Source organism: Charadrius vociferus, unplaced genomic scaffold (genome assembly GCF_000708025.1).
Source record: "Charadrius vociferus isolate BGI_N301 unplaced genomic scaffold, ASM70802v2 scaffold340, whole genome shotgun sequence".
NCBI classification, from domain to species: domain Eukaryota; kingdom Metazoa; phylum Chordata; class Aves; order Charadriiformes; family Charadriidae; genus Charadrius; species Charadrius vociferus.
In genome coordinates this window covers 1861879-1889177 of record NW_009646631.1, presented here as the reverse complement: position 1 = coordinate 1889177, position 27299 = coordinate 1861879, and the positions used below count along the sequence as shown (strand labels likewise).

The window sequence follows — 27299 nt, the reverse complement described above, 5'->3', positions numbered from 1 at the left end:
GTAAGACAATAATGGTGTTGATAGTTACCCGGACATGCTTTCATCTCTTTAGATTGTGGAAAAGCTGGGAGTTAAAAAGTCCTTGCAGACTAGACTACAAGTGAAAAGAAAGAAATTAAGTCATAGCTACATGGTGGTTACTGTCTCATTTAAGGCTGTTTGTTTTCCTTTAGCAACAATGAGCAGAAATGTTGTTGCTCTAAATTTGCTAGAATGTTTAATTATATACATTATGAAAAGGAAGTCACCTGTTTTCATGGTATAGAGAGTCAACGGATGTTTACTATTATTATGACTAAAATATTAGTTTAGATTCTAAAATTACGTCTATATAGTTTCATGGGCACAAGTTATCTAAAATTAAAAGAAAAAAAAGTGCTTTCCCAGATCTCTCCGTGTTTTGCAAATAAAGCTTTCTCACATTTCCTGCATGGTGATTTCAAGATTCTAATTATCACACTTAACTCTGTTTCATACGTAAGGTTTTATGTCTATCTGCTTGACTGATGACTGCATTTCAAGTATACAATTCCCTGCCTGCTCTGTTTTCCTTTCCAGCCCTGTGGGACTGAAGTATTAAGAGTTAGTGGCACTGGGCTAACAAACAGCAGAAGACCTTTTGTGTGAGTGCTGTAAGAGTAACTTGGAATCACTGAATGGTAGGCTGGCTCTGATGGGTTTATCAGAGAAGAGAGGATTCCTGACAGTGGTATCATCTGGTAGGAGTACTTTGTGTTGTTTTAATTACTCATTTGCCTTAGCTAAAGCTAAGAGGAGTTCCTTTAGGAGCCCAGTGAAATAGAGAAGAGCCCTGCATTCCCCAGTTATCTTTGAGACTTCTGCCTGTCTGTGCAGTAGTATGTATGCTCCATAATGAGATGGCCTGTCCCTGCCCTTCAGTTGCTCAGCTTTGGGGAACTGCAGTTCATATGGGCTCCCTTCTGGCTTTCCTTCCTATGGACAGTGTGCACCAAACCCGCGGTGGTTTGGGCTTGCATCAAATGCCAGAAGCTGTGAAATGTTCCTGCATGCCACAGTCATGTACAGAGCAGACGTCCAAAGGAAAGGAGAACAAAAGGGAGCCTTTTGCAAAAACTGTTACCGAGAGAGACGCATTACTGTGTTTTCAGCCTTGTTCCATAAAGGGTAACTCTTACGCATACTCTGTTTATGTGATATGTTGAACAACTAGTAATTACCTCTGAAGCAGTTAAAAGGTTGATACACTTGGTGAGAATTTAGGACACAGGCAGGGCAATCCTGTATGCAAATATGTGATGATGAAACTAAACACCTTTGTCATGTGGGAAAGATCAGTTTCTTTCTTGGATTAATCTGAAATCAAAGCTTATATTCTAATGGTAATACTTTCGTTAACTTCCTTGTTTGGTAGATTATTTTCTGTGAGTGAAAGTGGTATGTCTGACACCAAAAAAAACATTGTTGCTTTGAAATTTTTGTATATAAGTTAATTCTACACGAGGGGCATCAAAATCTTCATTAAAACCTCTACAGAAGATGTAAACAAAATGTGATAGAGGTTTTACCTATCCTTGGTATTCCTTTCATTTCAGCTACTGCACACCTTGCTGTCTTTTCCCAACTCCAGTCAACTCTGTAATGCTGCCTAGTAAAATACGACATCAAAAATTGAAATGTGATTATTTTGAATTAACTTTCTGTATCCATAGCCATACATCCTGGGTTTATTTCTGAAGAGATATATAACCACATTTTTAGCTAGCTAGCTAGCTAGTCTAAGCGAGAGGCAAAGATGGTCAGCATCAAGTATTCATCCCAAGCACAATATTGCTCATGGTCTTTTTTCCAGTGTCTTTAGTGACTGGGCCTGGTGTCTAACCTCTAGACACTGGCTATGTAACTGTTAGCTGTCCTTAACAAGTAATAAAGAATCTGACACACATCTTTCTTCCCTTGTTAAATTCACCGGTGATCAGAGTTCACTTGTGTGAAAAGGCTTGTGTCTGCCTTTATTACTGCCTCATTTGTCTTCAGAGTTTAATTTAATATCTCCCTGGGTGAGCAACAGCATGGGAGGTAATCAGAAGTTTGATATTATGGCTTTAGGGAGTGCATTTTGTTTTCTTAATTGGTTTACATTCCACCTGCACAGAATCTGACTTAAGATATCCTAAGGTTTCTGCAAGGTAAGCATCCCAGAAATTCAAGCATAGAATTTTTGTCATGTCATATTTGTGCTGTATTTATTTATATATGGTTTACACAGTCCACTGTGACTATATATTTAATACTTTGCTTTTTCCCACATCACTCTCATCTGAGAGGTCATGTTTCCATTTTTGAACAAATATTTTGCAGTAGTATTTGTAATCTAATTTAAAATGTAAAGTAAGAAAAGGCATGTATAGATTTTAAATACTGTCTCCAGATATTTGGACTTACCATTTTCCACAGAACTGTTTCAACACTAAATAATCAGAAAGTAAGTAAAGAATTTTCACTTATTCTCAGCAAACTGCATTCAGAGGATGAGAAGAACACCTCCACTAGATGAACTGCAGCCGCCTCCGTACCAGGATGATAGTGGTTCTCCTCATCTTTCATGTACGCCTTCTGAAGTTGGAGACAGTAAATGTGAATTTTCGCAGTGTAGCAACAGTCCAAGATGTTCATATAAGTGTCCAAGTGAGGGAAGCACAGGACATGAAATAGAAAGCTTTCATAACAAAGGATACGAAGAGGATGTACCAAGTGATAGCACAGCTGTCCTTAGTCCAGAGGTAAATGAAAACAGTTGAGTGTTCTGAAGTGTTGTGCAGTGCAACCTTTTGAGACACATTTTTTTTTTCCTAAAGATCAATATACAGGGATATGAACGCTAATATTGCAGCTCATTCATTAAAAAAAAAGTTGGTTTGTCAGAAAACATTACAGTAGGATTTCAGATTGTTCTTTATAGTTATCTTTATGGCCTCTTAACTTTCGAACGAGCTCCCAGTAAAAGTGATTTTTTTTTTTTTAAACAAGTGAGAAAATTTCATCACACTATAAGGAATGTAGTAAAAATTCTTTTTCTTCCACATAATTTTGCAAACAACTCAAATAAAAAACCCCAAAAGATAGAAAAGTGTTATTACTTTTTAAACTGAACACCCCGTAATGTACAATGTCTTTTATGAATGAAAAATTATTACAAAGATTTTTTTTAAAATTGTTGATGGTAGTAAAGAGATTTGTTCCATTTAGTTTTCCTTTTTTTCCCTGCTATAAACTGTAATGCTGTCTATTCAGTTTTACTATGAAGAAGTAATATTTTCTGATATATATTTCCTTGAAATGTCTTTAGCAACTAGTTACTGCACTGACATCTATGGATAAGTCTACCTTAGTGATGTCATGTGCAGAAGAGGCTTTTTTTGGTACAAATTTGTATTTTGTCTCTAACTGAAATTTTGAAGTGGATATTAGGGACCACTCCTGATGTGCCAACAGCTGTTCGTTTGTCAGTAGACCTCTTTGTAAGTTGATGTTGCATGCCTGGGGTGTTGGTGCAACATCTGGAAGGCCCACCTGCTGCGTGAATGCCAGGTTCTCCAGTAGCTAGCTGTCTACACGCACCTGATGATCAGCTAGGACCACAATCTGTGAGAACTTCATTGTTGGTAAAGACATATGGTGCTTGAACCTTAACAGATTGCAGCAAATCTAATCCTAGTTCTTCCCACTTTGTGTCACACCAGTCATTAATGTAAGCATACCCAATAAGAAGTGAGAATACTGCCAACATTTTTATAGCCACTCAGCAACTTGAAGAATGAGGCTTTCAGAGGAATGAATTCCCATAGCAATCAGTTTAAAATAAGAACAGAACATATTTTAATCCAAAAGACTTTATTGTTCTGTCTATTCATTTACATGAACAAGTGTATCTTTGATAATATGAAAATGCACAGGAAATGAATTTGTTTTAGCTACTTGGAATAACTTAGTATACAAACAGTAGTTTGACCTGTACTTGTAAATATTTTGTGTTCAATATCCTATCAAACTAGCTGTTTAAAAAATATAGAGGATCAATATTTTGTTCAAAACTTGAAGTGACAATAAACAGTTTTAAAATTAAGTTTAAAATACAATTTTAGGAATTATGCCATTTACAGAAAGTTCAGAAAGTGTGTTCAAAACAGACACATCTTACACAGTTCTAGTAAAATTACATTAATCAAGCCATGATAATTTTGGCACATTTATAGAGCCTTTGTGGACTGCAACAAAAGCTGCATGTGCAAGTAGGTGTTGTAATTCCAGTATTCTTTGCTGGCACCTCACTGCACTGTGCTCTCAAGCACTAGCCAGCTCTTAAAACACTATAGTATCTGCACTTAAAAATGTATGTATACTCGCACTGAAACAAGGCGGTTCTGTCTCATAACAAACATGCATGGATTTTAACATGTGGGGCACGGAAGAAGAGATCATAAATACAGCCTGATTTAATCTGAGCTCTGTCTGATTGGCTCCTGGCTTTTGGCAGTATTGGCCAGGTAAAGTCTTTTGATTTCTTCTTGGCTGCTAGTCAGCCATCTCCTCAGGCTTTTGGTGTTTAATTACCTTGTTGATGAAGTGAACAAAAAGATCATAGTCACTTCACATTGCTTAGAGAAAGCCATATATTTCCACGCTAGATTTAATAATGGAATACAATAAATAAATAAATTAAAAGCTGCTTTTTCTTCTTCTTTTTCAGGATATGTCAGCTCGAGGATCATCTTCACAGCTTCCTAAACCTTTTGATCCTGAGCCAGTAGCTAAATATGGCACACTGGATGTGACTTTTGACTATGACTCACAGGAACAGAAGCTTTTGGTGACAGTGACAGCTGTCACAGACATTCCCACATACAGCAGGACAGGTGGAAGCTCGTGGCAAGTACACCTAGTTCTCCTCCCTATAAAGAAGCAGAGAGCAAAAACCAGCATCCAGCGGGGACCGTGCCCTGTCTTCACAGAGACATTCAAATTTAATCACGTTGAGTCTGAGATGATTGGGAATTATGCAGTTCGCTTTAGACTGTACAGCGTACGTCGCATGAAAAAAGAGAGGATTGTGGGAGAAAAGATTTTTTACTTAACCAAATTGAATCTTCAAGGGAAGATGTCAGTGCCAGTGATACTGGAACCTTCTTACAGTCTGTCTGTGAGTATTAAATTAGGCAGAATAAGAATGCAGTGATATACAGTGTCCTGAATTTTGTAAGGGTAGTGCGTATATTTATAGTCATCCCATCCACTCAATTTTTTCAACAGTCATAGCGCTGTATTAGCACAACAATAATTTCCGTAGACTTTCTGTAAGTGCATTCACTTTCCACCTGCAAAAGCTACCCATATTTTTCCTTTTAATTACTTAGAAATTTCCAGTCTATCAATAGGAATATAGTGGTGAATATAGGTACATATGTATACATGCAGATACATATGTATGTATTTACTAGTATAATCTTTACTCTGCTGCTTACAGCATTTCAATTAAAAAAAAAGGGAAGGAAATAAAAAGCTATACCAGCAAGTGCCTTCCATCTGTTGCAATTAAATCTTGGTTGCAATAGGTATTTTCCTTTCACGAAAGAAAGACAGGAAAGAGGAATTTTGAGAGCACAAAACCGTTTTTAATAACTTCAGCTTAGAGCCTTGTAAATAATTGATTTCTGGTTAAGTCTGAAGTGAAAAATAGTGTGAAAAGTGGTTCAAACTGAAAAGGATTTTTGTTTGTTGAAAAAAAACCCTACCTATCTGACGAACAAAATTTTTTGTCCCCCAAATGATAAATAATTTAAAAATTTTTAATAAAGCAAAGCAACAATAATTAAGGGTAAACTTAGGTATCACTATCGAAAAACATAGGGCCGTGATCAGTATCTCCTTTTTCTTTTTTGTAAGTATTTAAGTATGCTTTTGTCCAGAAAGAGAGTGTTTGTGATGTTGTGGTCAGGGCTTCCTAGACTAGGAATGCTTGAATGTTCATTGCTTAAGAGCTGCGTGTGTGCTAAATAACAGACTTCTGGGGGAAAGACAAGGTGATTTAGCAAGGGCATCCTTATTTGGTTTTTGTATGTGGTTTGCATTTTTTTTTTAAACTGTCAATAAAAGAAAAAGAAGATGAAAAGGGAAAGAAAGGAAAAGATTTTTTCAGGTGAAACAATGTGGTTAATTTGTTCTGCATTTTCAAAAACAGTTTGGATCAATTGAAATGGCATTTCTGTTGAACATGAGTATTACAAAAATAAATACTCAAATTAAATGCCATTGTATTTAATGACTAAAAGTATATTAACTAGAATTAGTAAAAGCTGAGACTAAAACTTGGATCTGATAGAGAATCAACAGACAATAACACAGCTTTTTTATGATTCCTTAAGAAGTACCAATCAGTCTATTCCAAGGATGAAGCAGTTCACTTACCTAGTGTGAACTAATGCAGACTTTGCTAGTTTCATAGCTAGGAAAAAAACACCGCATGAAACAAAACATTGAATATTCTAAATGTACTTGCTAAATTTGTGTGTGTTTTCAATAGGCTCCGGTATAAATTTTGCCAAAGTCAATGAAAGAGGCTTTTGATTGATTGGTATATCCCATATGTGCATTGGTTATCCTTCTGCGTTATTTTCTTGAGCTTTTGTGTCAGAGAGAGTAAAAACAAATTCCAGAAGGCATTAAAGATAAAAAGATTGTTATTTAATTTCTGTGATGATGGTAAGGGATGCCATATCTGCATTTTACTCTGCTCCTTATTTTGTGGGGAAGGAGCAAGAATAAGGAATATTGGCAGGAAGTGAAAGTATTTTCCAAAGTTTGTTCCTGTACTGGGATTTAGGCAGATTTATCTTAGCTGCCCTGCCTGTCACTGGAAAGGAACTTAATAGTCTTCATAGCTTGAATGAGGATTCGTGTTTTTTTGGAACTACGCAAATCAATTTTTAAACCTTTGGAAATTCATTCACGTCGAAGTTTATAGGTATTTTTCTATTATTATTTACAGCCTGCATCATATTTATTTCAGTCAGTAGACCTATTACAGGATTTAACGTATAGTTACGTTGCAAGGGTGTAAAAATTTATTGCATTTTTAGGATATATTACTGGAAGGGGGCGGCATCCTGAGTCACTTGAGTTCAAGTTCTTGTTATTGCAGACAGCCAGGCATTCTGATAACAAATTTGTGAATTTTCATTTGAAAACGTCAGGTCATTTTATTTCCAACCTGAATTTCTTCATGATCAATTTATAACCATTTTTTCTTTTGCCAGCCTGCTCCTTAAGCTTAATTAGTTCTTACAGTTCTCAGATATTCACCTCGGTCTATTTATACGCATTGGTCATATTCCTTCTCAACTGTCCTTTTGCTAGAGCAAACCAACAACCATCTTTATGTCCAAGTAATCATAAATGCCAGGCAGGAGTTATTTAACAGGAGAAGGTAAGTATTGTTTCAGTTTGGAGAGATCCAGCTACTCAGGCATTTTTGTAATTATAAAATCCATGATGAGGTACATTGTAAATTCTGAATTAAATTTGCCTTGTTCAGTTGCAGAGTGTTTTGTTGCTGTGAAGTGTTTATATTTGACAGCTTTTTTACACAGCTATTTCTTGGACACATGACAGTTGCCCTGTTTTTTCCACTGCTTCTCATTATATGGATTTTATATCTTAAATATACCTTCTGTCACTGAAACTTCCTAATCCGTGAAAACATCTATGCTAATCTCTTCTGCAGCAACATATTTTATTTGCTTCTGTCCGTGCCTGATATTATATTAATGTATTTTATTAGCTAATCAGCTGCCTTCTGATTGTATACGAACAGTTCGTATCCTGTGAAGTTTAGTATTTTTTTCAGTTATACCTTAAAGCTATTCACAAGGGAATCTGGTTAAAGGTTGACCAGCAAGTTCAGTGCCTTTGAAACACAGTGGCATGCTCACGTGAGTGGGGCCTGCAACTCCCTCTTGTTGTTAAAAGGTGGACAAGTGCATGTCATGGTGAGTACATGATACTAGTGTGTTCCTTAAACAGGTTTCAAAGCTACATGTGGCTTCAAATTTACAAATATATTCACAAACTATCTTTCTCACACAAGACTTCACCCCGTTTCCACCTTCCTACATAGTGTATAATGTCTTGCATTAGCATCTATTATCCACAGTACTATTGCCGTTTGCCTTTAACAGTTCTGTGTTGCTACAGTTCTCCCACGTAACAGGGAATTCCTCATGCAGTATCCTCAGCCCCCTTATTTATCGCACCCTTCCTTCCAAGTTCAGTGTGGGTTTGAGTGAGGGAGAAGCAACAGAACCAATATGGGCTAGCCAGAGTGTGGTTGTCACTGTGATCTGAGACTGTCCCTTTCAAATTTGGTAGAAAGTGTCCATTGCATCAAAAGTAAATGGCAGGGCTGTCCATTGCGGGTTTTTTTCCTGAGTATAGTTTGCTTAGGAAGACCTTTGTTGATCCTTTTAGACAAATTTTCCTTTTAGACTACAATGGTAGACAAATTTTTTTTCACCCACTTTGGAGTTTGTGATGTTTATTTTTCTTCAAGAAATCCCCATGGACCTGTTTTTAGTTCCTTTTCGTTCTTCTCAAGCAAAGAAATTTTCCTGGCAGTGAAAAACAGCCTCCAGTATGATGTGATTATAAAAACATATAAGGAGTTTATTGAGTGAAATCTGTTTGGAAAAGATCAAGAAAACAAGTGTAATCCTCTTCACTGTCCCATAGGTTGCTTTTTGGTGTAGAATAACAACAAACAATCATGTTTTATATTTTTTTGGTTGATTTTGGAAGTACAGTTTCGATGACTGAAACACACCTCTTCCTGCTAAGCAAATCTAGTAATTTTTCATCATGTATTGTCAATAACAAGATGTTTGCTGTGGAGAATTAAATTTCTTTTTCTTTCTTTCTATAACATTTCCCATTTCTAACATATTGAACTCCGAGATGTGATCCTGATAACAAAGAATAGATGGTGTAGACATTCATATGTGCTTAAAGGATTATTTTTTGTATGGTTACTATAATATCTAGAGTGTCCAAGAATTATTTTAATTTTTTTTTTTAGTGAAGGCATTTATGCATACAGTGCATAAAAATGATTGCTCTTGCACATGCACGCATGTGCTCTCTCCACTTTGAGAGCAATGGTTAGTAATCTAGTTGGTTTATCCATAGTGCTTAAGGCATTTGTTCCATGTGGCATATCTTTAGTATTCTTTCTATGGATGTTTATTGGTATATAAACTCAGGAAAAAAGCTTTCAGAGTGGCATTTCTTTCTTGTGAATTCTTGGTCATTATAGAGTTGAGCTGTCAGGTTTTGTGCGAATCCTTTTTAGGGTTTGCACATTTTAGGCCTATTGTTGTTCTTAGGTATGGTCTGTTCAGGATTGTATTTGGAAGGCTAAATACTAAAATTTGTATGTATAAACATCTCTTTACTAAATATTAGCTACCAGTACAATACTTTAAAACAGCTAACGAAAAAATGACCAAGACTAGAGGGGGAAAAAAAAAAAAGACTCAAAAGATTTTGCTCATAGTATTTTATTTAAATAGAATTCTACCTAAAGGGATCAGTTTCTATGTGATGGTGCATAAATGCTTTCAGTTAGCTTGTAAAAATTATGTCCATCAAAGTAAGGGGCAATTACCTTTAAACACTGAGCACATCCTTATCTTGGGAATAGCTTTCTGAATTCATTTGAGTTAGTAGTGTAAAATATGGAAGATCGGATTTAGTTCTTTGATGCAATAAGAAAGCTGACTCTTGTGACTTCTTTGAAGACAATTATTAGGTGATTGGAAAATGGTGATCATGTTACTGAGGCTGCAGGAGAACTTCACAGTACTTGGCAAATGAAGTGGACTCCCTGTGTTTGGCTGGTCACGCAGGATTTCATGGCAGTATTGGCAAGCAGCAGCCATTGTCTTCTCAGTGTCATGGCTGCCTCAACTCGTGTGCCTTTGTGTCGTGTTCCCCGAGCACTGTTCCTGGCAGCTCAGAAGATAAGTGCTAACCCTTTTTTTTTTGTGTAGAACCCAAAGACAACTGTGTCTACTCTGGTCTGAAACCAGTGGTGTGTCTGCACTGTTCTGACAGGTGCAAGTTTCAAAAACTCACCTTAGAATCTGACCGGATGATAAGGACCTCCCACTAAATAAGTTCAGTTGTCACACTTAAAAATTAATTGGCTTTCCAAATCAGTGCTATTTAGTCCTGATTTTTTCTTGTGTAAATATGCCTAATCATTCATGGCAAACTTTGGCATGTAATTAGTTGATTCATGAAAGAAGCACTGGACTAGGCTTTGAGACTGTGGGACATCTCAGTCCCGTGTAAAATAACTGTGATACTTTTTTAGAACACGTTTAGATAGTTTTCAAGAATTTCTTTTTACAGTCACAACTTGCCTCAGGTGACTGCAGCCATTCTGTCATCTCAGGAGCAAAATGATTGACCAGTTTCAACATCTGTTGCTTGGTTTTGATAACCATATCACCCTCCACAACGGTAATCAATTATTTCTGTCACACATTGAACAAGCCTCTTAAGTGAGCTATCCAGATACATTAGAACATTTCCTCAACCTGTACAGAAATTCATATTCAGTTATTTGACTAAATCCAGAGTAAGAGGCAATCGTCCTTGCAAGTTGTTTTAAACTCTGTAACTAAATTTAGTGCTTCAGCCCTTTCACGGGTCATTTGTTATGTCCACTGTGATCAAGAGAAGGATCTTTGTCATCAGAGTGCTCTGCCTTATACCAGGGTAGGCCTGGGCCATATTGCTGTTATTTGTCCATTGAAAATCAAGTCCAAGATCAGTTCAGGAAGCTTTCCACAAAGCAAGACTTCAGGGTTTGTTCTGCCACGTCTGTGCTAGCTAGGCTTGTGATTTCTGTTCTATCAGTTATTTAAAGAGAATAAACCTTTTCCAAATGAAAAATCCCAATTCTCTGTAACCCAGCTTCTGACTTCTCATGAGGCTGTGGGAGCCCTTAGTTGAATGTTGTACATCCACCACATTTCTCAATTAATTTGCATTTCTTACATTTATTCCTGAACTTTTTTGTAAGATACAAGAAGAATAAATTGATTCCCGTTATTGCTGACAGTCACGGATAGTAGAGCTAATAAAAATGCTATCAAAGTAGTATTTGTATACCATTTCTGGGATATGCTGACCAATGTTGCTAGTGAAAGCATTCTGAGTGTACATGCCTTTGCCATGGCAAAGTTAATGAAATCCACCTGGTCTTCAGGTTTATAGAAGTTTTGAAAAAAATGCCAGCATAACACTGGGGCTTTCTTCAACAATTAGCAAAACCAGAACTTCAATTTAACATTAATTTTCAACTATCTTGTGATCTCCAGATGGGAGGCAAGTTCCTACTTTTGTAACTAGATCTATTACCGTGACCCTGAATGTAGGATACTGATAGAATTCTTTGCAGTCAGCAATTTAAAGAATTTTGTCTATTTGTCAAAATCCTCACTTGGTTACATAGCCAGAATAATGATTGTACATTGTCTCTCTATCTTAATATCTGTGCACTGAATAAAATAACAATTAAAAACTGGTATCTTTTGCCTTTAATCAGTGAGTTGCTTGAAAAAGTTTACTCAATTTGATCCCCACAATTCTTGATATTTGCATCAGCAAATAATGGAAACTATATTTCAGATACAGTATTACTATTTTGAATGTATGATGATGGTTTTCAGTCTCTAAAATGCCCCCAAGTTAAATGACAGTAGGCTCTGAATGACTGTTCTAGATTAAATCAAAGTAATTCTCTTGAGCAAATCTCTTGTTTTCTCAGAAAGCCAGTCCATCAATGACAAACACTTTGTCTAGAATTGTATGTCTAGTTTTGATCATCTTCCAAAAAAATATAAAATGGGGGAGGAGGGGAAAGCAAGCTCATCAATACATAAAGCTAGAACAATGAGAATTTTATTTGGTATCTGTGAGATTCTCAAACTATCATTCTCTGTGTCACAAGTATGATCTCCCAACCTGGCTTGCAATTTCAGAGTGATAAGGAAAATAATCATACTGCAAAAACATACTGTAAATTTCCCAGAAGCGTCTATGTAAAAAGAGTTATAAGTAAAGATTATCAAGGTTGTCACTCGCATGAAATTTCCGCTTTTGAAGACTACAAGCTGCTGCTTAAATCTTCCTGAAGCAACTCTTTCAGTGGAGATATATTCTTTAACTTTTGAATCCAAGTGAAAATGCTGTTTCCCTTAGAGATACTGTGTTTCCCAACTGTTTTATTTTCTTATAATTTGAATTCTTCCTTGTCTGCATGTATGTATAAATGCAAACATCTTCTCACTTTTGTTACTGTCTTTCAAGGTAAAAAAGGAAAAACACAAACAGTTCCTCTTTGCAGGTTTGAGCACACTTCAGCAAAAGCACATGCACTGTTTTCCTCCCTCCACTGGGGGAAAACCTCATCAGAGACATTGCACAAACAGATGAGGTTACCTAGTCTACAAATTTATAAATTACATGTTTGTGGAACTTTCAGGTTTAGTTTTTGGTTTACTTACTGGGTGATTCTTCTTCTCTTAGGCGTTGCAGCATAATGTAAGTGTTCTTCATTTCAGACATGAGGATCTCCAGGTAATCACTTCTTTTGTATACTGAAGCAGCCTTCATTTGGTATCGGATAAACATTTCTGTTCATAGGGTGACTTTAGCAAGGGATCCTTTTTGTCTTAGTGCGTTAGCCTCTTGTCAGGCTTGGCCCCCATATTGTCTGTCCTTGAGGTGCATCTTCCACAGCTCCAGTCTTTCACTTGGGCTTAATCAGCTGTCAGCTGGCCCCAGGAGAATCGGCCTTTCTTATCTCCACCTCTTGCCCTTCTTTGTGGTATGTATGATAGATCTAGGAACTGAAGCAGGTCCCTTCCAACTGCAAACATCTGGTGATCCTCAGATCATGTGATTAAACATGACCTGAACAAATCAAAAGGGGTACCAGTAGCAGACTTAATTAGACCTGGGTGGACTGTTAATCACAAGTAGTTTAACTGACAAATGCGTTATAAACATACCTTTAATGTTATGGATTTGTTTGTTGTGAAAAATAATTTCATGAATGTTTATGCAATCAAATACTAGACTGTAGATTCGCTACTCATAAATTATGCTTACTGTTTGATCACTGAATCTTTTTCTCTTTTCCCAGTTTGAAAGAGTCTAATCAAGAGAGAAAAGAGAAAAGTGAAATTATTTGCCATTGATCTCCCCAGTGAGCATAGAAAGTAACTCCGTCTGGACAGAGCATTTTCATTTATAGAAGTCTGTGGTCTTGGAAGCTGTCCCACAGTAACATCTCCATGGTCTTACAAGTTTCACAGGGAGTAAAGAGAGGGGGAGGTGTGAGTGAGCCTGGGTGGAAGCTGTTAGCGTAGTTTCATCAGGAGTACAGGTAAAATGACTGCATTTTGTGTCAGATGTTCTTAACTAAATTGCTAGCACAAACATCTAACAGCTTTTAGTGCTTGAATGTTTCTTTATGCTACATGTCTTGTCTCAGAAAACAGAATTAAATAGTAAAAGGCCTCTTGCCTCTATTCCTCGCCTCGCCTATATCTGTAAAAAAGGCTGGTAGACTTTTGCAATATAAAAACAGAGCACTTTTGTAAATGCTGTAAATTCCATTGTACGTTCATTTCCAATTGCTTCCACTGCTGCTCGGGTTTGCTGTGCAAATTTCAGGCCCATTAAGTCTATGGAACAGCTAGGTAACCTTTCATAATGTGGCAAGGAAGCCAAAGGTGTAATTTAAATACAGACAAATAATAGTTACAGAAAACTTGAGATGTTTCCTTTTCTGTAGGGAATTAATGTTTTGTTCTGCAGAGCTGATAATTTTAAAAACATTTAGACACAAAGTACTAATAGTAAATTCTCATGAAATACGAAAAGCAACACAGAAATCTTGCTGTGAACTTGTTCAAAATCTTTCAGAAAAGTGGAATGTTGTTTTGCTGTTATTAAGAATATACACAGTTTATTTTGTCATTTTCATTTTATGACTATATTATAGTATCCTAAAGTTTGAAAACAAACCTTTTTTTAATAAAGCTGTATTTTTTCTTATTAGAAAACACACAAAGGCTTTAGTTTTTATTAAAATTAATTAGTTTTAAATTACTTTAAAATTGTAATTTATGTAGTATCATCATGTATCTAAGGAGCTTTTATAGCTCTCTACATTGTAGTATCTATGGTAAATTAAAGCTGTGCATAGAATTTTTAAGGTTTTAGTCCCTTGACTGTAGTGAATGAAAGAATTATATTTTTGATTTGATCCCCATTTTCCAGTGTTTCATCTGTGAGAAGAGGATGTGTTTTGTAAAATTCTGCATCCAGAAGTGTTTTTTTTTTCTCTTGAGAGTAAAAAGGAAGGTAGAGCAGAATCATTTGATGAGAAATGTGAATTTTATCACTTCAGATAATCTGATTTTCAAGTACATTAATATTAGTTTAATACCAAAATAAATCCATATTTGATGTGAGGAATACCATTAATGTTGAATGGATTTATTTGCTAGATATTTTTAAATTGGAATTTGTGAAAAGGTTATCCTGGTAATTTTTAAAGCATGCCATTCTACCCAAAATAAATATGTTTTAAAATCAAATTACATAATGGAAATATTATTAGAATATTTACTGTCATGTTTGTGATTTAAGTTGACTTAGATATTAATACTGTAAAGTGTTAAGTACATGAATAAAAATGCACATTATACTTAATTGGAACGTGCTTCAAGGAAGCTATTAAGCAAAAAAACCCAAATAATTACCTGTCGTAAATAACGGTGCTTTCCTAAACTTGAGTCTTTGTGAGGTGCCTAAAACTGTATGTTTCAATGTTTGCAAGTTCAGGTTATTAGTTTAAAACGAAATACTGATAGCTATAACGTCTCTTAATTTTACTGTGCAGAAGAGCCAGCTACAATAGGAATTGCAATTTCCTCCCTAAAATGTTGTGAAGATAGGTAGCTTTGCATGATTTCAAAAGTATTGGTTTTCTTTAAAACAAACAAACAATCAAAAGCAAAAAAAACCCAAACCAAAACAAAACACCCCGCCCCCCAATAAAACAAACAAAAAAAAAACCAAACAAAAAGAAACCTTTTTTTAAAAAGAAACCAAACCCAAGCCCACCCTTTTTGTGATTTTCTTCTTCATTTAATTCTTTTGCAACATCTTTCCTAAACTTTATTATTAATCTTAATGATATTATTCCAAACATTTAATATTGTTTTGAGCATCATGTAACACTTTGTTCTACCTTTAGAAACAAAAAGTTCATACTTCCTGCAGGTATTAGTATATGGAAAGATTATCAATTGTTTAGTTTAAGGAACTGTTTTTTTATGAGTATCCTATTTCTGAGGACTTCCTGTTTTCAAGTATGTCAGTCCTCGCAGTTCTTCCATGAGTTAGGGGAAACAGAAGCAGAAGTGATGAGGAACCGAGGTGAACACCTCCACAAAAGCTTCGAAGTGTCCAGTATAGCACATAAGTGGGATTTAGGTGCCAGAATTCAAAATTATAAAGCTCCGTTGTTTGACATGCCTAGTTGTTTTACATCCCTCTGTTTTCAGGGCTGAGTTCTTCAGGTGGTTTAAGTTCTCTTTCCCGGGAATGATCTTGATACTTTTTCAAAAGTATTTTAGCTTTGAAACATGTTTTTATAAAGTATCTAGTGCTTAAGCCACTAATGAAGGAAGTGGAGCCTGTAGGTTTGGTTTTCTCCTCCTCTCTGGCTCTCAGAGCAGAAGTAGGGAATGGGCTCCAGGCTAAGAGCTGGTCTGGGGCTGGTCTGTTTGGTGCCTGGGTGCTCTCATCACCTCAGCGAGCTTTTGCCTCAAAGTGGAACAGTAGCTTCAGGGTTCGGCACTGGGCTGGTGATTAAGAAAGATGAATACTTTTATCTAAAATGTTGGAGACCTGGATTCAGTTCCCTCTTTTGCCTACTAGGATTCAAATTTCCTTCCCTAATCTCTCAGTTGTATTGAGATAGAAGTAGAAGGTGGTAATGTGAAAAAAAGTTCTTTAAGAGATTAGTGGTATAACATTAACATTTAAAATTTGAGAGAGACATTTTGACAAGTAACATGCTGTGAATCAGATTTTTGTTGCTGAAGGATTGTCAGCAAGGTTTCATCTTTCTTGTGTGTATTTTGAAAAGCCAAGAGAATCAAATGTTCTTGTTTCGTAAGCCTACAGAGGCATGATTTTAACCTGTGCAATGATGAAAATGAACTTTTAATTGCCCTCAGAGCATGGCCACATTATTCTCTGTGATTAACTCCAGTTGGCTTAAGAGCAGAATTCGTAAGCAGAACTTCAGGGTATAGAAAAATAACAGTAGGAGATGAATATGTAAGTAACAAATATCCTGTTTCCATGGAATTGTGGTGAAGGAAGACAAATAAATACATTTTACTTATATTATAATTGTTGTAAGTAGAGGTTCTCTATGTTGTCAAAGAGCAGAGAAAAAGATTATTGAAAATACTTCTGTCCTGGTTTGAGCGACACAGGACTAATTTCTCTTCTAATGCTTGGGAAAACTGCATTTTTAGAAGATTCTAGTGTCTGAATTTGTGAAAATACTTACTTTATAGCCATCTATGGTATGTGGGTTTCAAGGTCTCAGTGTTCTTGAGTTATCCAGGTGCAGGGATGAGGAGGAACAAGACCCAGACACTTGATCCAAGCTGGGCAACAGGATTATTTCATACCATGGATGTCACATTCAATATAAATTAGAAAGTCTGCTGTGAAGGTCTCTTTTCTGTGATGGCTGCCATCCTGAGAACTTGCCCTGTTGCCGGACCCCTGAGCCCTTCCCTTCCTCACGAGCTGTAGCGCTCGCAGTGTCCGACATTTGCTGTCCACTGCTCGGAGTGCACAGCTTCCTACTGATAGAATTGGCTGAGTATAATCCTTGTATACTTGATATTGGTATCGGGATCAATATTGGTTCTTAAGTGTTATTAATGTTAATTGTCTAGTCTTATTCTATTAAGTCTGTTTATATTTCAACTGTCAGGTTTCCGTGTTTATTCCCGATTCCCCTTCCTGGTTGGGGAGAGGTAAGCGGATGATAGAATAGTTGTCTAAACAACAATAAATTGTTTTGGGTTTTTCAAATCATAACAGCTTCTTGGGGGTTCAGGTCTGACACTATGCATTGTTTGTGTTCACTTCCATTGACACTAGGGAAAAAAGAGTGTTCTTTTTTTGATTGCTGACTTTTGTACAATAGGAATATGTGAAATACAAATACCACTTAATGGGAATGTTTTTATTATATATATATATATGCATGCAAAGAAGTCATCAAGGGCAATAGTTTGGAGAATTAGTAATTAAGTTTTTGTAGAATATAATGCATATTATTCTTATAATCAGTGAAAAGCAGTGATTCTTGTAAATCCGCCTAACTTTGTAATAAAGTACTGTACTGTGGTGTATATGGGAAAGGTTTAGGTCCTTTGCACAAAGCTCTGTGTTATAAAATTGAAAAGCTGCAAATTTGTAATTTACTGTAGTAAGATAGACCTTTGAACCAAATATTTGGAATAGACTTTACCTTTTTTTTTTTTTGCTTGTGTTTACTGTTAATGATATATTTTTGTTACGGCAAAATTGACAAAAATAGGTTAGAGATTTAGCAGTAATATCCTGGAGACAGCCTCAAGAGACAGTTCCTTGCACTGTGGATGGATCATCAATACCTTGACAGTTCATCTAAGTTCTTAAAAATCTGAAGGTCAGATTTTACAACAGTTCTTACTAGGCTATTCTGGTCCTTCACTGACCTTGAAAGGCTTTTGCTATTATGGATCCTTAGTTCTTTTTTTCCCTGCATGTTAAGATACACACAGTTTTTATAAGGGAATAGAGGGAAGAGTTATAAAAATAAACTTCCGTAGACAGATTATTTCAAACAAATAGTAACTTTTGGACTAAATATTGCCTTTCCCACAGTGAAATTCCAGTATCAAAGTGGCCTACAGATAGATTGAATGCAGATCTGTATGGAGATGAAAAGCATCTGTTTACACTGTAATGTTGTCATGAGATGAAAGCTTCGTTGTAGCTAAGTTTATATTCGTGTTGTACCAATTAGCAATTTCAGTGTTAATATTTTACAATTTGGCACGTCCCATGAAGCTTATATTTTGAGCAGCTAAAAACGTAACTTCTTGTCTTGCTTTTTTCTTCATGAGTTTGTTAGTGCTCTTCTTGAATTATGACTATGTAAAGAGAAAAAAACTCTAAAGAGAGCCTTGAAAAACTGTTGTCTTTAATTCTAGTGCAGCTTACAGACTTAACACAAAGTCAGGTTACTTTCCAACAGATGTGATTATCACACAATACCTTACTTAAAACAGCGAATGGATTTCCGCAGTGTGGACAATAAACTTGGTGCTGGAGAAAATACTTTTGAGAAGACATCTAATCATACTCAGTGTCCCTGATTTTAACTTGGTCCTGCAATGAAAATTCTTTCTTCAGTTGTTGGTCTGAGCCCTGTTGATTTCAGCTGTCTCTTTATCTTCCCTGATTCCTGTTTCTTCCTCTCTTCCGCATAGGATCTTTCTGTTTTCTTTAAAAAGAAAACTAGCAAAATACAGCCTCACCTTCCCCTTTTTCTCATGTCTTTTACCTACTTGCCCCCAAACTCTGTTTTCTCCCTTATCATAGACACAGAAATTATAGTTCGGTTTGTGCCATTTAACCCTGTTTTTACCCAGTAACATCAGTCTGCTAATCTGCGTCACACCTTACTGCTTCATTTTTTTTTCTTAACATCTCACTTTCTTTTGTATTAGGATTTTCCAGTTCATAACTGAAAAGGAGAGTATTTTAAAAAATATGTTTGGGTCAGCATGAAACAAAATGGGTTGGAGTCTTTCTTATGTGCAATGGAAAATAAAATATTGTTTAGCTTGTTTCTTCAGTGAACTTGGTTGCCGTGTTTTAATGTCTTTAGACTTCTGTTACCACATCATTTTGTAGGAAGGAGATTCATAAGTTTATTACACACTAAGGATTAAAGAACATGCTTTTGTTTGTTTCAAACTTGCTACCTGTTGCAAAACAAAAGGCAAAATATTTTGGTTTAGCAAATATTGTAGCAAAACATTTAAGTTAGACCCTCTCTCCAGATTTTCATCAAGGCTATATCTACCAATTCTTTCTGTGCAACAGTTCTAAGGTACAGCCGCTTAGTTGCATTTCCATCCGCTTTCAGATCTGAGGCATCACCTAGATCTTCTTATCCTACCATGCAGCTGGTGAGATCCTTTTCTCTGGCCTTGACAAACTCAGTCTTGTCCTTCTCACATCCACTCAGGGTTCTCATGTAAAGGAATCATATTTCTAGCCCATCCTTATGTAACTTTGCAATATTACGCTTGTTTCATCTTTCAGTTGTTCCCCCCCTTCTCTGTAATATCACACAGACGCTACTTGTCGTCCCTTTCAAGGTACTTCAGAACCCATTCCCACTCAGTCATCAGTCACTTACTATTTCCAGCATTCTAAATGTTTTTCCGATACGAATTGTAATCAAGTTAACTCTGTCATAAACCGATTTAGACTGAGTCCCTATTAGAACATCAGTAAACTCTACAAATAAGTCACAATTAGGAAAAAATGCTATCATCACCTTCTCTCAGCACGGATGTCAAAGCCCTTTGAGGGTTTGAGGGGGAGTGTTACACAGCTGCTTGCTTTGTGTTATGTCTCTTTTGTGGACTTGCAGCATGATCACAGTCAAATTTGAGACCTAAGCTTTGAACAATATCAGGTTGACTGTGATTAAATTCCTGGCCCAACAAAATAATAAGATGAATAAGGACCATAGGGATAATGTGTTACAATTTTAAAAGACCAGAAGACTTAAGTAATACCCACAGTTGTGACAGGCTGAGACTTTCAAATGTGCAGTGTATACAGTGACTGCTGAATCAAGCCTTGTTCTTGCTTTTAAACTTTCAACTTTGTATTCTACTGTTGAAGTTAGGAATCAAAAGTTTCCTGTTTTGTGAGTACCAAGCACCAGAGAATAAATGTATACTTGTAATTCATTGTCAGCAGTTTACAATTTGCAACCCATTTGAAATTTATTCTTGGAATTGAATAATAAACTTCTGGAGAAATAACTGAAGATGTAAAATTCAGAATTTGCAGCTTGGAGGATGGAAGTCAGAGAATTATGTTGAGGTCCTTTAGTAGTAAGAATACATTTGCTAACAACAGTGAATTTTTATTAATGAGGAACTGGATTGCTACTTGAAGCTTCTGTCAGTCTTTGTGGAAATGTTCTTTTGAGAAGGACTAGTTAAAACGTCAATATGAAAGCTATTATTGTAGGTTTATCATTTCTTCTTGTAGGTATCTCTTCTATAATTTGAGATTCTGCAATGCCTTCGGGCCTTATATGTCAGAATAAGTTACTTGCTTTTAAAGTTAACTTTTATCTTGATGAGGATTTGTGCTATTTAGGTTTTAGGACCAATCTTGCGCCCATGTCAGCTGGTGCTGGAAATGATAGAGACATTTGGAATCTGGAATAATCAGCTTCACAAAATCATCATGGCTTCTTGAAAGACTGCTGTCAGATTCCCAAATGACTCAAGCCATATTTGAAAAATCTTTGGATCTAATTTATGTTTTTTTCTGTGAGAATCATAAAGGGATGTACTGAGAATTCAAAAGTCTCTGCTGGGCTACCAAGCAAATTGCTGTGCTGTTGTCTAGATTCTGTCCAGTGCCTTGCTTTCAGTGTTACAACTCTATGTGCCAGTGCATGAAAGCAAGAAATGAAAGTAGGAACTGCTATGGTATGATTAGCATGGCAGCATAAAGGAAGTATATATATTTTTCTTTTTTTTAAGGCCAATAACAAGGGGTTAACATGATAAAAACTAATATTAGAAGCTCCTGTCAAAGATGTGACATGGTGAGAATGCATGAGAGATCTGAATTTTTTAGAAGCTCGCCGGGTGGAAATTAAAGCATCACTTGCTGAGCCTCAGGATGGCATTCTTCCTTTCCCACCCAAGAGAACGGGTCTATTGCAATTCTGTATCCCTAGAACAATTAAATTCCTTGTAAGCTAATTTATTCTAGACAGAATGCATTTTTCTGTTTGCATGTGTTCTGCTATTTTGCTACTCATAAATTCTCAGTCTAGAGAATAACCTTTACAAAGGATGAATAAGAATTTCCTGCATTTTATTATCTTCAAAGTTCCACTACGTTTTTGTTGGGGTTTTTTTCCAGTTTTGGAAAGTAAAAGAGCCAAGGCTTGATGTTCTCCAGGATGCTGACAAATTATGTTACAGGTCTTATCTTAGCAATTGAAGCAAATAGGGACCATAAAGATGGCTCTTCATCTGCTGTTATTTCTTCTGAATTATGAAGCAACAGAAATGCAAAATTAAGAATTATTTTAATTCCAGACCGCTTTAGTCTTTGTTACTTCTAACATGTGCAAACTGAGTATATATTGAGGATATACATTTCTTATCGGGTGACTGAATGGAACGTATGTTATTTTCAGTACGTTGCTTTCCTGATTTTCTATGCATTATTCAGAAAATTGACTTCGCAGTAACATAGTTGCATAAAATACAGAGAACTTCTTATCTGTTTTATAGGGTTGTGACTCTCAAATGAGCATGTCTGAAGTGTCCTGCAGTGAAAGTACCTCCTCTTGTCAGTCTCTGGTACATGGCTCAGCTCCAGAAATCCTCGTTGGCCTCCTTTATAATGCTACAACTGGAAGATTATCAGCAGAAGTGATAAAAGGCAGCCACTTCAAAAACTTGGCAGCGAACAGACCACCCAGTGAGTGAAAATCTTTTTTCATCCTAATGCTTCTGTACTGGTGGGGCTCTTGGTAGCAAGGACTTCAATCCCATCATTTAGTCTTACCCAATCAAAATGAAATAGAGCAATGATCAACTAATCTGTTTCATGTTTTTATATTTCTAGTCAGTTGGGAAATAGCAAAAATCTAAAATTCAAAATATTAATTGTAAGTTGACAAGAATCTTTTAATTTTTCATGATGACTGACTAATAAATTACCTTTATCGTAATGATTAATTGCTAAATTACTAATGCCTCACATCACAGGCCAAGAATAAAAATTTGGTGTTTAAAGAAAAAGTACATGCCAGCTAATATTAATATAAACACTCTGAACAGTTATTGCTGTTCCTAGAGGGGTTGGTACTGCAGTCTTTAATTGCTTATGTGCCTGTGTATATGTGGTAGTAATATATGTAACTTGGGAATGTCAGTGAAGACAATAGAGAAACAAATTGAGACCTTTGGCATATGTAGTCGGCAGAAGGAATATTCATCATCGGAAAGGACTTGAACTGTGCGTTCAAGCATTTGTTCAAAAATACATTTTTCTGAAATATCTGTGAACTTTATGTACTTTTAAATTGGAGCCAGATGGAATGTCACACACAAAGAATGTTTTTACTGTCTCTAATTCTTTGATATAGCTTGAGAAAGTTCAGTAATGAATTTTTTTGGAAATTATTTTTTATTGTTTTTTAGATGTTGAGTCTGATTTACATAAGTTGTAGCCAGACATACCTGCCTGTTTCTCTTGATTTTGTCTGGAGGCTCAGCTTTTAGCCCCTCTTCTGCTTCTTAATCCCCAGATTTGTATGACGCTAACAGATTATCTGACACTACTAGATTATGTGGCAGGCTGCCAACATTTTATAAGTGGTTTGCACATCTCACTTCGTCTTCAGAGTTTAGGAAGTAAGCCAAACAACTCGAGACTCCTCTCCTCTTTCTTGACCCATGTTTCATTCCATTCTTTAATTACATTTGGTTCAGCCTTACTCTGCTTTGCTTTCTTTATACTTTTCACACTGATGGAGTCAGATTTCATTAATATGGCCAGAGAAGGAAGGTGAAAAAAGAATCTCTAATACATTTATATAATTAGGTAGCTGCCCCAGAGTCACCTATTTGGAGACAATGCATAGAAATAGATGGGGGAAGCCAAGAAGGCGCAAGGACACCGGGAAGGGGGAAGGAATGACTGGGAGAGAAGGCCTAGAGAGAAGGGACCATGTGTTCCCTTAAAGCAATAAACAGTAGGTGGCTTATGCTTATCTTTCTGCAATCTCTAGAGAAAGCCAAGTTTTCCTTAGTATGTAGAATATGCAAGTTAGATGGGGGTTCAGTACTTGTTTTGAAGACAGATATGTTCATTCCTCTGGTATGTTAACTCCCAAAATGTGCTTTGTGAGCCTGTGCTGTCTAGCTAACTGTTGTGTGTATCACTGGGGTCAGAAATCTCTTTCAGACTGCAAGAAAATAGCGTAACACATGGCACATAGCCCTATATACCATGTTCTGTCTAACCTTTTTGGAGGGAAGATCTTGTGTGCTACCTTTTGTCAGCCCCTGTGAAGGACAGGGGGAAGTTTTGATAGTCATAATAGTAATAGTCCACTTCCATTTAGGCAAATGCAAATGTGGAGTTCTGTTGTTTCTAGAAGGTTAGAAACTAATGAACTTTCTAGGTCTGGTAAGACCATGCACAGAATATTGTGGAATACAAATTTGTCCTGTGGGCTGTTTTGTGCTGTTCCCCTTCCCCCCTGGCAGTGGTAGCACCTTCTTGTAAGCTCCTGGACACAGGTGTGTACCACTGCCATTTCCTAACTCCCTGTTAAGTGCATCGTGGACATGTTCGAGCCTCTCACTGTGCCATTGTTTCACCAAATGAAAACTAAGGCCCATCGGGTTGATGATGTAGTGCTCTGATCAAATTTCTTGTTTGGCCCATCAGTGGTCCAAAATCCTAAGTACACCCACAGTCATTCAGGTTTTGAGAAACTATGATAGAAAGGGAAACAATTATTCTTTCCCACATGCGATCCTTTTTGTAGTCTAGGGGTTGTGAACCTATGCATTTTTTGTGAAATGCTCTGCAACAAATATGGATTGAGTCCTACATTTCCACTTCTTGGTAGTGTATACTCCTCTGCTAAATATTTGTATGTTATATAGTAACTCATTTAGCAACTGAGTACAGGCAAATAGGCCAAATCCTGCAGGCAATAACATTTGATGTTAGAATGTGTCTTCGTTTCTCTGTGTGACATTTAATATTTCGTCTGATGAAAAGATGCTTCTTAGTATCCTTTAAAATTTTGTTGAAACAGGGTATGAGCTTCTGCACATTAAATGCATGTGTGTATGCATGCAAACACACATTAAATCCATAAATACATGGATTTTAACAAGTGAGATCTTTACACTTTAAATAGAGACCCACAGTTGAATTTCAGATGTAAGCATCCCTCAGCTATTTTTAGATATTAGATCAGAGTAATTCTCATGCCCAGGTCCCTCACTACTCAAGAACTAAAGTATTGCAATCAAATATCTGTAACTATAAAAGCTAAGGGCAAAACCAGCTTAGTTGTCAGTTCAGTGATTTTTCATTTTATTGCTTTTAATATATGAAGTATAATTACTGTGTGCAGTTTTTCTTAATATGCTGGAGTTTGCATGAAAAAGCAGAAGGTTTGATAAAAAGGATACAGTGATTTTTACCCAGTCTTCTATAACCTAATTGTTTGCATGATTCTTTCTATGTTGAGTGTGCTTTAGAACCCAGTAGCTATTAGTGCTAAGATAACCCATTATGAAAGCGGTGTAATTTTTGTTGAAGATTACACAAAAACTGCACAAAATTTTCATTTCATGAAATTTTACCCAACAATCCTTTTGTTCAATCCTTTTTCTGATCTATGCTGCTAAGGTTTTGTGTTCTTCCACTCCAGTGAATAGTGTTTCCTCTTAAACTTTAACCTTTGATCCTCTCTCACCCAACTATTGACATCTGGTCATTATTTCTTTTACTGCTTTCCACCCCCTGTTGTCAGACGGACTGTTCTGTTGTCTAAAACACTTGATAGGTGGACAGGTTTATATAATCCGAGGTGAGTTCCTGTAGAAACTAATTGGATGTTGTCTTTTTCATGCAAAAGAAAATTTGCCAGCAGTAAAGCTATCCATGGCTGCCTACCATACTGGTTTATAAAAGTATATCTTTATTATTTGTGGCACTCTCTAATGCAAAAGTTGCATTTATCTCTGATTATGGATGTTGGAATTTCAGTGTACCTGCAAAGTGAAAATAGTCAGTTTGTTTCTTTTTACATAAACTCCAAATCTTTTAATAATATTATTCATTAACGTGAATATGACAGGAATAAAGAATGAAAAAACAGATTATTTAATACAGTTTTGTATTTCTTAAAGTCAGTGATAACTTAATGAAATGCACATCCTTCTGCAGGAGCATGGCTTGGTGCTTCTAGTCAAATGAAAATAGAGTTTTAAAAATAAAGTTTTATACCCAAATACTAACACCCAGTGTGTGCTAACCACTTTTACTTGCATCAGCTTCTTAAGTGTATTTCCTAAGAGCATGGTACAAGCTGTGTTTTAAACAATCATGTTAAATTATGCAAAAAATTCTTTCTCTCTAAAGGTGTATTAAATGTATTCCTTCATGAATCTAGGAATTAAGAGGTTTTTTGTATTGTATGAACTTTCACCTTTGAATGCACTTTGCTACATTTTGGTCTTTAATATAGGAAAAAATGAAAAGCCCAAAGTGAGACCCACATCCATGCAGAGATTATTCTTAAGCATTTCATTTTGGCTGTTTTGATATCATCGCTGCATATCAACGTGGTTTTCGTTTTGTTTTGTTTTGTTTTGTTTTTTTCTCTTCATTAGTTGCTTTCATTCTACTTTGTTTATCCTTATTCTCTGAAAATTCAGTGGTGTGCTTTACAGTGTTGTGGCTAGTTGGAGCTTGCTAAGTGTTAATGCAATTTAAGTTTGTTTAGAACAAATAAGGGGGGGTCGCTGGGAAGAGGATTATGAGGTATACCTTTAACTTAACCCATTTACATAGTACTTAAGTGAGTTAATTTGTTATTGTGTTTGTAATATTCTGCTTACTTGTCATCTTTTCATGTGTCTAAACTAAGCTGTGTTCAGTCAGCCTGGTATACACTATATCCTGTAAATATCTCATTCTCAAAAGCTTTTGTTCTAAGATATCTGACATTCCAAAATATGATTTATTTTGTAGATACATATGTTAAATTAACACTGCTGAACTCGATGGGGCAAGAGATGTCCAAATGCAAAACTTCAATCCGCCGAGGACAGCCAAATCCAGTATACAAAGAAACTTTCGTTTTCCAGGTGGCACTGTTTCAGCTTTCAGATGTGACGCTCATACTCTCTGTATATAATAAGCGCAGCATGAAACGAAAAGAGATGATAGGGTGGATTTCCTTAGGACTCAACAGTTCAGGAGAAGATGAACTCAATCACTGGACTGAAATGAAAGAATCTAAAGGACAGCAAGTATGTAGATGGCATACTTTACTAGAATCGTAATGGATGGTACAAAGTGCAGTTGTGGTTTTAAGGGAGTTTGGTCTTTCAAGAAGATGATCATCCCTGGTCACAATCGACAGATTTGTTGTGGAAGTAAAGAACAAAAATTGAGGTCAACATTCCATCGCAAAGAATGCACAACATGCAAAATGGCGGGATGTAACATACAACCTTCACTTAGGGTCAGACACTTCCTTGGTGTCAGAGAAGCCTTGCTGTACACAGATATGTTAGCGGTCCTCCCCCATCCACCTGATGCTGTATTTGTTTGGGTTTGTTTTGTGGTTTTCAATTCAGAAACATTTTATGTAAGGTTCTCCAAATTAATGTAAGCTCCTCTTTGTGTACTTTTTGTATTGCTCTAATACTGTAGCTTCTGACCTGCCTGCATTCAGATTAAAGGTCAATGATTTGCACTTTGATAAAAAGTTAATGATCTGTAGAGCAAAAGGAAAAAAAAAAAAACCAAACAAAAACACTGATGGAGAAGAACACTTGGTAATATAGCATATATGGATATACTGTTGTTTTACACTGAGTTTCTTTCCAGGAGCTTAGTACAATTAAGTTTTCTTTTCTTTTATATGCAGTTGGTTTGAAAAATACTAGCATTTGGGCATCAGGTGAACTTTGACGTCAAACTAATGTTTCTTCAATCTGTGACAGGAACGACCTCTATATATGGCATAAATTGGGGGTTTCCCTCTTGCCTGTAATTCTGCCTAATCCAAA

At 36.2% G+C, this 27299-nt stretch overlaps 1 protein-coding gene across 2 annotated transcripts in view; it reads left to right on the top strand.

Moving 5' to 3' along the window:
• The window catches only part of SYT14 (synaptotagmin XIV), a 60983-nt gene extending 33952 nt beyond the window's left edge, over nucleotides 1–27031 (top strand). The window contains exons 3-7 of one of the 2 annotated variants that reach the window (XM_009888403.1): nucleotides 2494–2762; nucleotides 4730–5179; nucleotides 21759–21948; nucleotides 25031–25087; nucleotides 26254–27031. In XM_009888403.1, the coding sequence (XP_009886705.1) occupies nucleotides 2494–2762; nucleotides 4730–5179; nucleotides 21759–21948; nucleotides 25031–25087; nucleotides 26254–26567 (1280 nt within the window). In that variant the 3' untranslated portion in view covers nucleotides 26568–27031. The remainder of the gene's footprint in view (nucleotides 1–2493; nucleotides 2763–4729; nucleotides 5180–21758; nucleotides 21949–25030; nucleotides 25088–26253) is intronic. The other variant, XM_009888412.1, reaches the window with a different exon arrangement.
• Nucleotides 27032–27299: the final 268 nt, after the last annotated feature.